Consider the following 11,583-nt stretch of genomic DNA (forward strand, 5'->3'; position numbering starts at 1 on the left):
ACTCTCACACTAATCCAACTTAACTACAAAGAATAGACGACATTCTTTCTGATGTTGTGTACGTGCTACTTACCTCGTCCCTACTGCGCTTGACTCGGTTCGACTCGGTTGTACCACAACTTTTTTTTTGCCCGCATAGTGGAGCTGTAACAGGCGGAGAGAAAGTGTGCACACGTGGACACCTGAGATTGACGTGGGCGTCAACCAATAGGGGCGGGTAAAGGAGACGTCATCTGGCACAGTCAACCAATGGGGTGGCTTGTAGACGAGCCGTGAAGAGATGAGGTGAAAAATGGGGGGTGAAAAAAACGGTTTGGAGCCTAGAAGGAATCAGAGAGACGCTGTTTAGCTCACAGGAAAAAAATAGTTTATAACCTTTATATACGTGATGAAACAATGAAGGTTTTCTTGCTTGACTAAGTTTTTTTTAAATCTCCACAAACAAAGCTCCTGTACTTGGGTGAGTAAGACCCCCCTCCTTTTTGGAAAAAGTATTTGAAGTGTGTGTTTTTACAACGGTTTGCTAGTAAAGAAACACCTATATACTTCATACTTTAATATTTTGCTCAGAATTCCACATACTAAGTGAGCTAACAACTTTCAGTTTTATTTAGAAAAAAACTACTTTTACAAAACTTGTAGCTGGAGCATTTTAAATCATGCGTGTCCGGTGTGTGTGTGTGTGTTTTTCTTCCTGTTAGTTATGCACTGTATGTCTGACATTGTTTTTCCACTGATAAAAATTCCTGTAAAGTGACGACAAATTGTACATTTTTACATGTTTGTCACCATCATGCTGTTGCTATACAGAGGCAGTCGTTAAAAGCATATGTGGACCTCAAAAAACGTCATAACTGCAGAATAAACCCAAGTGTTCAACATCTATATCTAAATGCAACGTAATTAAATTAAAATGGCCTCTTCGCCCAGGATAGCCTAGCATTTGAAGTACAGGCCAGAAGCTGATGTTGTTGATGTTCAATAATTTCAATAATTCAATCATAAATAATATAACAGTTAAATGAAATACTATTTATATGGTATCAGTTTTATATTAATATTTTATTGTTTTATGTTACTCCTAGTCAGTTATATTCATAAGTATAGCATACTAATATTCATTGCATGTATAATGATTGAAATTAATATTAAATATCAATGTTAAATTTTTAATTTTAGTACATTTTTCAGAATATGCAAGCTATACGAGCTAAGCTAACTGAATAAAACATCTTATATGTGTTTAGTTGACTAAGGAAAATAGTGTAACGTTTAATAACATTTAAAAAATTCAAATGTGGCTGCACGGTAGAGAGTGATTAGCGCACAGGCCACACAGCTTGGAGACCCGAGTTTGATTCCACCCTCGGGCATCTCTGTGGAGTTTGCATGTTCTCCCAGTGCATGCGTGGGTTTTCTCCGGGTATTCTGGTTTCCTCCGACATTCCAAAAACATGCTAGGTTAATTGGCGACTCCAGATTGTCCATAGGTATGAATGTGAGTGTGAATGGTTGTTTGTCTATATGTGCTCTGTGATTGGCTGGTCACCAGTCCAGGGTGTACCCTGCCTTTCGTCTGATGACAGCTGGGATAAGCTCCAGCATACCCCCGTGACCCTATTGAGGATAACTGGCATATAGAAGATGGATGGATGTTTATTAACCTGCCTGATTCCTGCTCCTGCTTTCATTACATATACAGTAACCCCTCATTTATGGCAGCCTGACAATGATAAATGAATTAGAATGAAGTAGAATTATTTATAAATTGAATATTTTTGTATTGAGAGCAGAGAAAACATGCCCGGACCCTCGTGAGGATAAGCGGTAGAAAATGAATGAATCAATGAGTAAAAATACAAATAATTAAATAATAATGGTATATTTAAACAATATAATATTAATATTGATATTAATTTTATTTGCATGTATTTATATTTCTGTAAATTGAATATCAATGTTAATAATCCATCCATCCATCCAGCCTTGTTCTATGCCTCTTATCCTCACTAGGGTCACGCAAGTGTTAGTGTAGCCAATGATTGGACCTGGTGATTGCGAAGATGACAACAACCAAGGTGTATCGATATACAAAGTTTTAAGACGCAAAGCTCAACCCAGCACCTTAATTCATTTTTCCAAATATGCGAAAGGCCAATAAACTAATATAAACTGTGGGTTGAAATTGGCCCCAGTGCCGCACTTTGTACATCCTTAATTTACTGTAATATGGTATTTACAGATGTTGATGAAAAACAATTGTTATACACTTTTATGTCCTGCCTCAATGGATGGAAGGCATTGCATGGTTGCCGTGGCGACCACAGTGTTTGTGCTCATCCTGAAGAGGATGCAAAAAAAAGAGCAAGCAGCTACTTGTGTTTGAATGTCCTCCTTTGTTTGACCTTTGTTGCCGGGCAGATTATGTTCATGTGCCATTTGGTGCGTTTTCAGGCCTTTTTTCTATCTTGATAATGTAAAAATAGGATATTAGCGGGTTTTAAAGCTTGCTTTGATGTGACCACCTGCTTTCTTTTGATCATTTTTCTTTCACTGACACCCACTGGTGCAATTTAAATGTTGACTAATCATCATAGTCCTAATCCTGTTGACTAACCCTCTTTCATCATTATTCTACAGTATGATTTTAGTTTTACTTAGGTTCAAGGACAATCTATTATTATCAAACCATTCTTTTAATATAACCATTTCATCTCTGACCTCTTATTCCATACCTTTCTAATTTAATTATTAGGATGTCATAATTGATTGTATCAAAGGCTTCTGTCAGAATGAATAGCCATGAATACTGCAGTGCACGCTTTCTATGATCTATAGCGTTCATGATTTCCTCCATAATTTCAGTGGCATGGAGGTAGAAATGTTAGCTTTGTACCCGTACTGACTTTCTGCAAGTAATTCATTCATATTAACAAATTTGTCCAACCTGTAATTGAATAACTTCTCGATAATTTTAGAGAATTGTGGTAATAAGGAGACTTGGAGGTCATCCTATCAGGCACTAATGGAGATGTTTCTTCTCTTCATTCAGAGGTTGTCATCATGGGCAGTTTCAAGGGCCATGCACTACCTGGAAGTTTCTTCCTGTTTGGCGGACTCTGGTGGACTGCAAAGTTCTCACTGTGGCACGCCACCCGCAGGAACAAGAACATCGGCTCCACGCGACTCACAAGCCGAGCGTTCCAGCGCCGCCTCGAGGTCATAGAAAGCTCCATCATCCTCTTTTTCTCGTTAGCTGGTGAGCCTGGACGACACCACAACAGCGACAGACGTGCCCCTGTAGAGCTCTATGATGACCTGTAATGATGTCTTTTATTGTGAAGGGATGCTAGCGGAGCAGTTCCTGGCGGATGGGCCACGTCTCAAGCTGTACGATTTTGCAGAGAACCACTGGAAAGATCTGATGAACTGGCAGCACGCCACCATGTATCTCTTCTTTGGCCTGGCTGCAGCCGTGTCCATGCTCGCCCACACCACGGAGGCCATGCCCCTCGCACTTGATAGGCTCATGATGGCGCTTGCCTTCTGTAATGAGGGTAAGACCAGAAACATGGTTATCTCTAAAGTACATACTCCAGGTTTTTTCCTCTTTCGGACTTTTTTTGGGCTGATGCCACTACTCTGGAGTAAGGTCATTTATTTTTAGTTCAACATTAAGTGACCTTTTATTCTGTATATGTATTTTATATATCAATCAGCCGGGGAAATGCTTTGTGGCTAACTTTCATTTTTATTGGTGTGGAGGTTTGGAGTAGTTTGGAAATGATGTATTGGATTCCAATACATTGTTTCCAATAATTGGTAAAGATAAAGGTGCAAGTGGGCTGGTTGCTTTAGCAATAGTAATAGCAATAGCACTGATTATAGATGCTTTGTGTAATTGTAATATGATAGTGGGGGTATTTAAAGGTGGATTGGGTGGCCCAAATCCAAATGCACCACGTGCCACTGCTCTGCATTATGTACAAGTAGGCTTGTATGAGAAACACAAGTCAAAGTGCAGTGGAGAAATGCATGCTGACTCCAGTATTGAAATCCTGGCTGGATACTTTTTTCGGGAAACAGAAATTGGACACATTCAGGGAAAAGAGAAAGCCTTCCCAGGATTGTTTTTTGAATTCCAGTCCTGCGAATGGAAATTCTGGTGTGTGTTTTTTTTGGCAGGGTTTCTCTTTCTTTACCACCTCCACGGCAGGACAATGCTGGATGTCCACTTGCATATGCTCCTACTCTACGCCATCTTCGGCGGGGCGGTGGTCTCCTTCCTGGAGGTCTTCCACAGAGGCAACATCCTCCTGGAGCTGCTGCGCTGCACCCTGACGCTGCTGCAGGGTAGCTGGTTCTGGCAGGTGCGTCCCAGCGCGCCACTGGTGCTACGTCTCATCACCAAGCAACGTCTGATTCTCCATTTTCTTCCTTCAGATTGGCTTTGTGCTGTACCCTCCCAGTGGTCCCCAGTGGGACCCCAACGACCACAGCAACATGATGTTCATCACCATGTGCTACTCCTGGCACCTCGCCATCGCCATGTTCCTTGTGGGCGGGCTCCACTGCATCGTCAGATGGTGAGAATCTGTGTTCATCATCATGAGCACGCTTGTAGCTCGTAGCCTCTGCCGTCACAACCATGGCTGTAAATGCTAGGCAGTGTTTTTGACCTTTACATGTACAGGAATGGACAGACATGACTGTATGTAAGTACAGTAAGTGAGAAAGGAGAGACAGATGTTTACATGATACATGTACTATGTGAAAAGACAGACAGATGTATTTGTTTACATTCAACAAGTACCTGTATGTGAAGGGACAGACAGATGTGTACAAGATAAATGCACTTAGAGACGGATAGGTGTTTCTGTTTACATGTGTTCAACATGTATGCGAAGGGACAGACAGATGTTAATGTTAAACATATACCTAAAGGGACATACAGATTTTTACATATGTGACAAATGTGACATGTTTTTAAATGGGGCTGCATGGCGGAAAAGAGTGGTTAGTGTGCAGGCCTCAAAGCTAGGAGACCGGAGTTCAATTCCACCCTCGGCCATCTCTGTGATTGGCTGGCCACCAGTCCAGGGTGTACCCCGCCTCTCGCCCGAAGACAGCTGGGATAGGCTCCAGCATGCCCGCAACCCTCCTGAGGATAAGCGGTAGAAAATGAATGAATGAATGTTAATTATTTTTATAATCTTAATCACGTGTGTGTGTGTATGTGCGCAAACAAACAGGGGTTCTTTCCTTACAGCAGTTATTTGTCTTTGGTAGCATGGTTCGCTCCAGATTAAAGAAGACCCCACCGGTGGAAATGGGGCTGCTGAAGCGCCGGGACAAGGAGGTCGAGTCGGAAGATGAAGCGTTATGAAGTGGATGGTCGGTGGGCTTTTCCAAACAGTGGTTTGGCTGTATGTGTAGGTGCCCCCCCCCCCCATCCCCCCCTCCCCCACCATGAAAACAGGGAAGAAAAGGGAAGATTAAAAAGTGTGTCTCTACCTCACCAGCTGCCTTTAGCCTGTACTATCAGGGTCCATCCTGACTTACTAATACAGTATGTTCCACACTATAAGTATATATTTCAGCAGTATCACACCAGGCAAAAATGCACAGTATAAGTCGCACTGGACTCTATGTCCCAATTTATGGGGGGGGCGGGGGATTTATTTGATAAAATCAGAGACCAGGAACAGACAATTAATCTTGAAAGGCAAGTTCTAGTAATAACAATAAAATGGAAAACAAATATGCGTTTGTTAACGTAACGTGAATAGGTGGTATTTTATCATAACATTAACAGTATACATACAGTATGCATATACAACTATAGCCTAAACAACATAACAGATATAGTTTACTTGCAGCTCGTAATCAGTAGAATATGATTTTCTTTCTGGAGCATTTGTGTTTCGTCTTCCTCATATGTTTTTATAAGTTGATGTTTACATTGTAAATTTTCAGTCTTACAGGAGTGATAGGAGTCGCAGATACTGGCACACATGCCTTAGAGCGTCCTCTTGCGCCTGTCAGTGTGAAAAATATATACATAAGTTGCTCTGGAGTATAAGTTGCAGGACCAGCCAAACCATGAAAAAAGTATGACTGAAAGTCCGGAAAATACGGTACTTTGCCAATTCTCTGCGAGCACATACTGTACAGTATTTCTTGTACGTTCATTTGTTCAATGGCGCCATCTTGTGGCCAGATAAATTAAAACTACCGTGCTAAATTGGACCAGTTTTTATTATATCATTAGTGTTTTGATTGCCTTTGAGGAATGACTTGAGTATTTTTTGTATGCATGCTTGGATGTGTCTCACAGAAAAGAAGAATGAATGTGCCTGCAAAGTGTTCAGATGATTGACGACCCCTGCTGGATGTTTGATTTATTAGTCACATGCACTTTACCAGCAGCTGAAATTGTTTTGTGGTTTTGTCACACTGATAGCACCAATAAAGATACATATGTTGCTATTCTGTTAAAATTTGCTTTGTGTGTGTGTGTGTGGGGTGGGGAGGGGTCACATGCAAAACTAAACATTTTTAGACAACAACAACAATGTGCAGGCAATGGACAAAAATGCCAAAAATGGTTATTGGCCTCTGGTAAAACACATTTAAACATGAGCATATTATATTATTATATATAATAGTATAATATTAGCATATTATAACTAAAAAAGTCTAAATATTGATTGTAATACTCAAAATATTATGCAGTGTCGCCCACAACACTGTGGTGTTTATAAGTATATTTGTATATATATTTTGTATTTATTAATTTGTCATACAATATTTCTGTCCATATTTATTCTTGTGTTGAATCTATTTGCTGTTTTCTCTTCCTGCTTGAAAATGGTAACATTTAAACACAGGGAGTGAACAAACAACCAGTAATTGCTGAGACATGCAGACAGGGTAGGATTAAGTGTACTTTTATTTGTTTCTTTTGGCGTTTTCCTTATTTACAAAAAATATTGTATTATTTTTGTATTGATTAATTTGTTGTTAATGATTTATTTTTTATGAAAAATATAATAAGATTATAAATCTGATAAAAAAGTGAAGTACACTTGTTAAATTCCACCATTACCCTGACTATATGCCGCCAAACTGTAGTTGTACAAGGCTGCCAGGCTCCTACCAACACAAGTCACCTCCCAAGGCAACACCAGTGTCTCATTTCGCCCTAGTGACACCTCAGTCCCGTCTCTCAGGTGAGTGAAAGGCGGAGTGACGTCATCCTCCAGGTTAAGGAAGCTCACCCGGCTATCGGTCTCCCACGGAGCCATGCCACTGCAACCCCAGTGAGGAAGTATCCAAACATTTATTGACGTTTAGAGTACCTGAGAAAAGGAGAATCTTGGGCTATGGATAAACTCAAATCAGTTTTGAGCGGCGAGGAAACGCGACGAGATGACAGAACAATCCTAGAGGTAAGAACAAAACAATCTTTGATTTGCTCTTCTTTGTTCGCTGCGTTCGATTGGCAATTAACTTGTTTTTTGCCTGTAGTCGGTCAACGAAGCGTCAACGCTCGGATGGGGAACAAGAATCAAAGGATTCATCGCCTGCTTTGTCATTGGAGCAGCATGTGCTATTTTTGTAAGTATTTTGTGTGACGAGATAGCAGCATAAAGTACTCTAAACAGCTAAAGTATTTCTTTTCAGACCACAGTTAGCTACTTTTTCGTATCTGGGTTATAAGCGTTAGCATGACTAGCAGACAGTGTGTAGTATTCTTGAAAGGATACACAAACGTATTTTAGCTAGTGCTTTTAGTTAGTGCTGTCTTACAGGTTCATCAAGCTTTGGGGAATGTTGCTTGTTGCCACATATAGCACACGTCCACTTGTTGTGATGGGGCGTCCATGTTTGGCGGTAGTTTTTCAATTCAACTTTATTGACTGTCTTTCAAAACAGCATCGCAACATTGCTGTGTACCAGGGATATAGGGCCACGTTCCAAACAGAATTTAAAAAGAAAACAAAAAATGGAATTTAGAGAAAAAGTTTTATTTTTAAGAGAATAACATCAAATTAGTAGCATAAAGTCGACAAAAGTTGTACATTTTGGCAAATTTTCATTCTCGGCTTTGCATCTCATGTCGTTGCAGGGGGTGGCCGTGCTCTTTCTCCCCAGGATTGGCCTCATCCTCTTCATCGTCTTTTACACGTTTGGGAACATTTGTGCGCTGTGCAGGTCAGTGATGCCTAAGCGCACACAGAGGGATTGTTTTGTGTTGATATTGAATTCTCTGCCACAGCACCATGTTCCTGATGGGCCCCGTGAAGCAGCTGAAGAGAATGTGTGACAAAACAAGAGCGCTGGCCACCACCATCATGATAGTAAGCCAAGGGTCTTGGGGTTGAAGGTCAAAATGAAAGCATGCAAAGGCCACATTGCTATTTTCTTCTGCATCTCAGCTTTGCGACTTAAGTGAGAAAGTTTAAGGGGATCAATTATGCTTTTTCCACTTTTCTGACCTATAAATGTAATTAGAATGTTGTACTCTCATTTGTGCATTTGGAAGTGAGCCCTAAAAGAAGTTTGGGGTGGCTCAAAATGCTCGGTTTCAAAAGGCGTGGTGAAATTGCCCCTTTGTGATGTCACAGAGGAGCGGACTTCCTTATATGGTCGTGGCTGTAAGCTCTCTGCCCTCCCCCAAGCTCTGCTTCTGTGTTGACGTTGCTAGCAAAGGCTCTTAAGGGAAAGCCCCATTATTTTCCAATTCCTAAAGATGCCACCATCAGGCACAAGTGGTTGGAGTGCCCGATTCCTTACCAGCAAAAGAAATACATTTTAATCTGTCAACGGAATTTCACACTGGACTGTTTAGTGAACATGGGCCAGTATGCAGCTGGACTAGACGATAAACTTTCTGAAGCCCTACGCCTTTCCAACGTTACTTGGTGGTGTGGAAGAGTCAGAAGGGCCAGCAGTAAGTAACAGTTTATCAGTGTCCTAACTGTATTTATTTTGTGGAAGTCATGGTCAAGCGCTTGTCTGTGTAGCATTATAGAGTGTGCATACAGAGAGTGGGGAGCGTTTCCCATCACAATTAGTGGCCCTTTTTACACAACATGGTATTGTGTAGCACAATGGTGTATCCCGGGGGGTGGGGCATATTATTACTGGCCTGCGACATATTCTAAAAATAAACAGTGGCAAATATGGTGAAATCTGCAGCAATTTTACAATAATTAAGTAAAAATATCATCTTAATATTATGAGCAAAAATAATGTCATTTCATCGGCATTAAGGTGAAATCTCTTTTTCTATTCAATACATTTGTATTATTTTATTCTGATTATTTTGTTATCGTGAGCTAAAATATACAGTGTATTTCCCATGTGTTCGTATGACTCCAAAACATGCAGGAAATTAAAGTCAGTTTTGTATCAAATAGTACAAGAATAGGTTTACACAAAGTAGATTTTTTTTTAAAATAATGACCTATTTTCCGGGTGTGCTTGGAATTGTCTAACAATGTCCCAGATCAATATCACTCCTCGTAAATGAAGTGGAAAAATGCACAATTAATACATGTAATTGGTATCGGCTGATCACTCATGGATGGTCGGTATTGGAATCAGAAGCACAAAACCTTGATGGGAGTGTCTCTCCCTCAAAAAAAGCTACGACACCAGGGACCTATAGTGTGTCTGTGTTTGAAAAGCACCAAAGGTTGGCCAGAGAGAACTCGTCACACCGACTGCGCTGAGCATGTGTCTGAATACAGTGCAACTTACTGGGCCACAGTAGGTGGCTCCCTCCATTCTATACTCCTGTTCTCCTCATAGTAGTGATGTGGTATAGTAATAATGTCATGATATTTGATTAGGACTGTAAGATTTTAAGTTGAAAAAATGGCCTCTTACTAGTCTGGGATAGCCATAGCCTCTGAAATGCACACCAGACCATGGGCTTGAGAGCTCTTTCAGTTTATTTTACCAGACAGTCCAACAGTAGTTCCCCCAGCACGCACACACAACAGGCCTTCTCTGCACAACAATTCAACCAACCCCTTTTACCCGTGAAGGGCCAACCATAATTCCCCAATGAGAGGGTGAGGCAATTTATCTAAAAGGTACCATATTTACACTTACAACACCCTTCTTTTATGTTACAAAAGCCTTTCAATGTGGTTTTCAACCACACTTAAGTTTCACTTTCTATATACATTTTAAGCACTAGATTACATTTAACAGCTTAGATTACCCAACAACTACCCAGTTACCCCCTGACTTCAGGCAAGTGGTGGTGCTGAAACCTGACTTATTTATTTATCGCTTATTTATCAGTTCACATGTGAAACCTTCTGAAATTACACATTTATGACTCAGAAGTAATGAACCAATTAATTCTGTTCAATATTTCATTTTAATGAAGATAAAACGGTTGATGTTTTTTTAAGTGTGCAGGAGCGGGGCATACATGGCTTCAGGTTAAATGTTTGGGAACCACTGATATGGAACCACTTGTTCTTCTTTTTCCAGACTTGTCTTGTGTTGACGCTGTGTGCCGCTTTCTGGGTGAGTGACTACTGCATTAAAAGCTGCCATGTATGTACAGCAGTGCAAAGAAGGTCATTGTGCTGTTTTTGTTTCAGTGGAAGAACTTTGGTCTGGCTTTACTGTTTGTCATCTTGCAAGTGCTGTCATTCACCTGGTGTGTTTCTATCCTTCTCCAAAATTGCTGTGGATTTCTGCATCATGCCTGATTTCAAATTGTGTTCTGTTTCCAGGTATAGCCTTTCATACATCCCATTTGTCAGGTTCGTTGATGTTTTTTTTTCCCTGTACAAAAGCAACGTCAACATAAGATGTCTGCATTGTCTAATATCTGAAAAATTACCTTGCAGGGACGCCATATTGAGGTTGGTGGCCATGTGCATGAAGTGAGGCATACATTTCTGCCATGATGACTCCGGCTGGATGAAGACGTTTGTTGTTTTTCAAAAGTGGAGGTTTCTCTTGCTTTTTAAAAATAATTATTTGAAAGTGCTGCATGTTCATCACATATAATATTTTATTTTTGTGTCGTTTTATTGCAGCCGTGTCCATACTTTTTCTACCGATGGCCACATACTGAAAAATCAAAGGGGCCACATTTTTATTTCTAAACCAACATGTGTAGCTTTACAAAAAGGTTTGGTTTAATTTTGTGTTACAAGGAGGTTTATTACTTTTTTCCTGACTAATATTTTGTGTTTTAAATAATAAATAAATTTTATGAAAATAATTATAAAATTAAAATAAAGATAATCCCTAATATTTGTTGTTTTTTTTATTTTAATGTTGTATTTTAAAATGTGGTCAGGGCCAATAAAAAACGTCGGTGGACTGTAGATTTTGTTTGGGATTTACTTTGTAGATTTGTATGTATGTATTTATTTATAATACTGTAATACATGTAAGACATTACTAAAGACTAAATAAAATTTTGTCATAATACAAAGTGATATTTTTGCACGTCCACGCTTAGCTAATGACCAGAAATTCTGTCTTTAATTATACAATTTATGTTACGGTATCGTAGTTTTTAGTCTCTTCCGACTTAAGCCA

General features: G+C 40.0%; 2 protein-coding genes across 2 annotated transcripts; both read left to right on the forward strand.

Annotated features, from left to right (window-relative positions):
• Positions 1–192: 192 nt before the first annotated feature.
• On the forward strand, positions 193–6,481 carry tmem45a (transmembrane protein 45a). The gene is made up of 6 exons (XM_058073295.2): positions 193–460; positions 3,053–3,259; positions 3,345–3,557; positions 4,186–4,370; positions 4,444–4,586; positions 5,290–6,481. The coding sequence occupies exons 2-6, from the start codon at positions 3,064–3,066 to the stop codon at positions 5,384–5,386; spliced, it is 834 nt and encodes a 277-aa protein (XP_057929278.2). The 5' UTR covers positions 193–460; positions 3,053–3,063; the 3' UTR covers positions 5,387–6,481.
• A 695-nt stretch (positions 6,482–7,176) lies between these two features.
• sft2d2a (SFT2 domain containing 2a) lies at positions 7,177–11,467 on the forward strand. The gene is made up of 8 exons (XM_058073196.2): positions 7,177–7,451; positions 7,531–7,620; positions 8,132–8,217; positions 8,282–8,363; positions 10,516–10,551; positions 10,629–10,687; positions 10,764–10,793; positions 10,881–11,467. The coding sequence occupies exons 1-8, from the start codon at positions 7,386–7,388 to the stop codon at positions 10,918–10,920; spliced, it is 489 nt and encodes a 162-aa protein (XP_057929179.2). The 5' UTR covers positions 7,177–7,385; the 3' UTR covers positions 10,921–11,467.
• The last annotated feature ends 116 nt before the right edge of the window (positions 11,468–11,583 follow it).

The sequence above is a fragment of the Doryrhamphus excisus genome, linkage group LG4 (assembly GCF_037039965.1).
Source record: "Doryrhamphus excisus strain RoL-2023G ecotype Guam linkage group LG4, RoL_Dexc_Guam_v1.1, whole genome shotgun sequence".
Taxonomy (NCBI): domain Eukaryota; kingdom Metazoa; phylum Chordata; class Actinopteri; order Syngnathiformes; family Syngnathidae; genus Doryrhamphus; species Doryrhamphus excisus.

Excerpts from the sequence above, each read along its gene's own strand:
- tmem45a (XM_058073295.2), top strand. The coding sequence starts at position 3,064 with ATGGGCAGTTTCAAGGGCCATGCACTACCTGGAAGTTTCTTCCTGTTT. Across the intron at positions 3,260-3,344 it reads CCTCTTTTTCTCGTTAGCTG|GGATGCTAGCGGAGCAGTTC; the intron begins GTGAGCCTGGAC and ends TTTATTGTGAAG. Across the intron at positions 4,371-4,443 it reads AGGGTAGCTGGTTCTGGCAG|ATTGGCTTTGTGCTGTACCC; the intron begins GTGCGTCCCAGC and ends TTCTTCCTTCAG.
- sft2d2a (XM_058073196.2), top strand. The coding sequence starts at position 7,386 with ATGGATAAACTCAAATCAGTTTTGAGCGGCGAGGAAACGCGACGAGAT. Across the intron at positions 8,364-10,515 it reads TGGCCACCACCATCATGATA|ACTTGTCTTGTGTTGACGCT; the intron begins GTAAGCCAAGGG and ends TTCTTTTTCCAG. Across the intron at positions 10,552-10,628 it reads CGCTGTGTGCCGCTTTCTGG|TGGAAGAACTTTGGTCTGGC; the intron begins GTGAGTGACTAC and ends TTTTTGTTTCAG.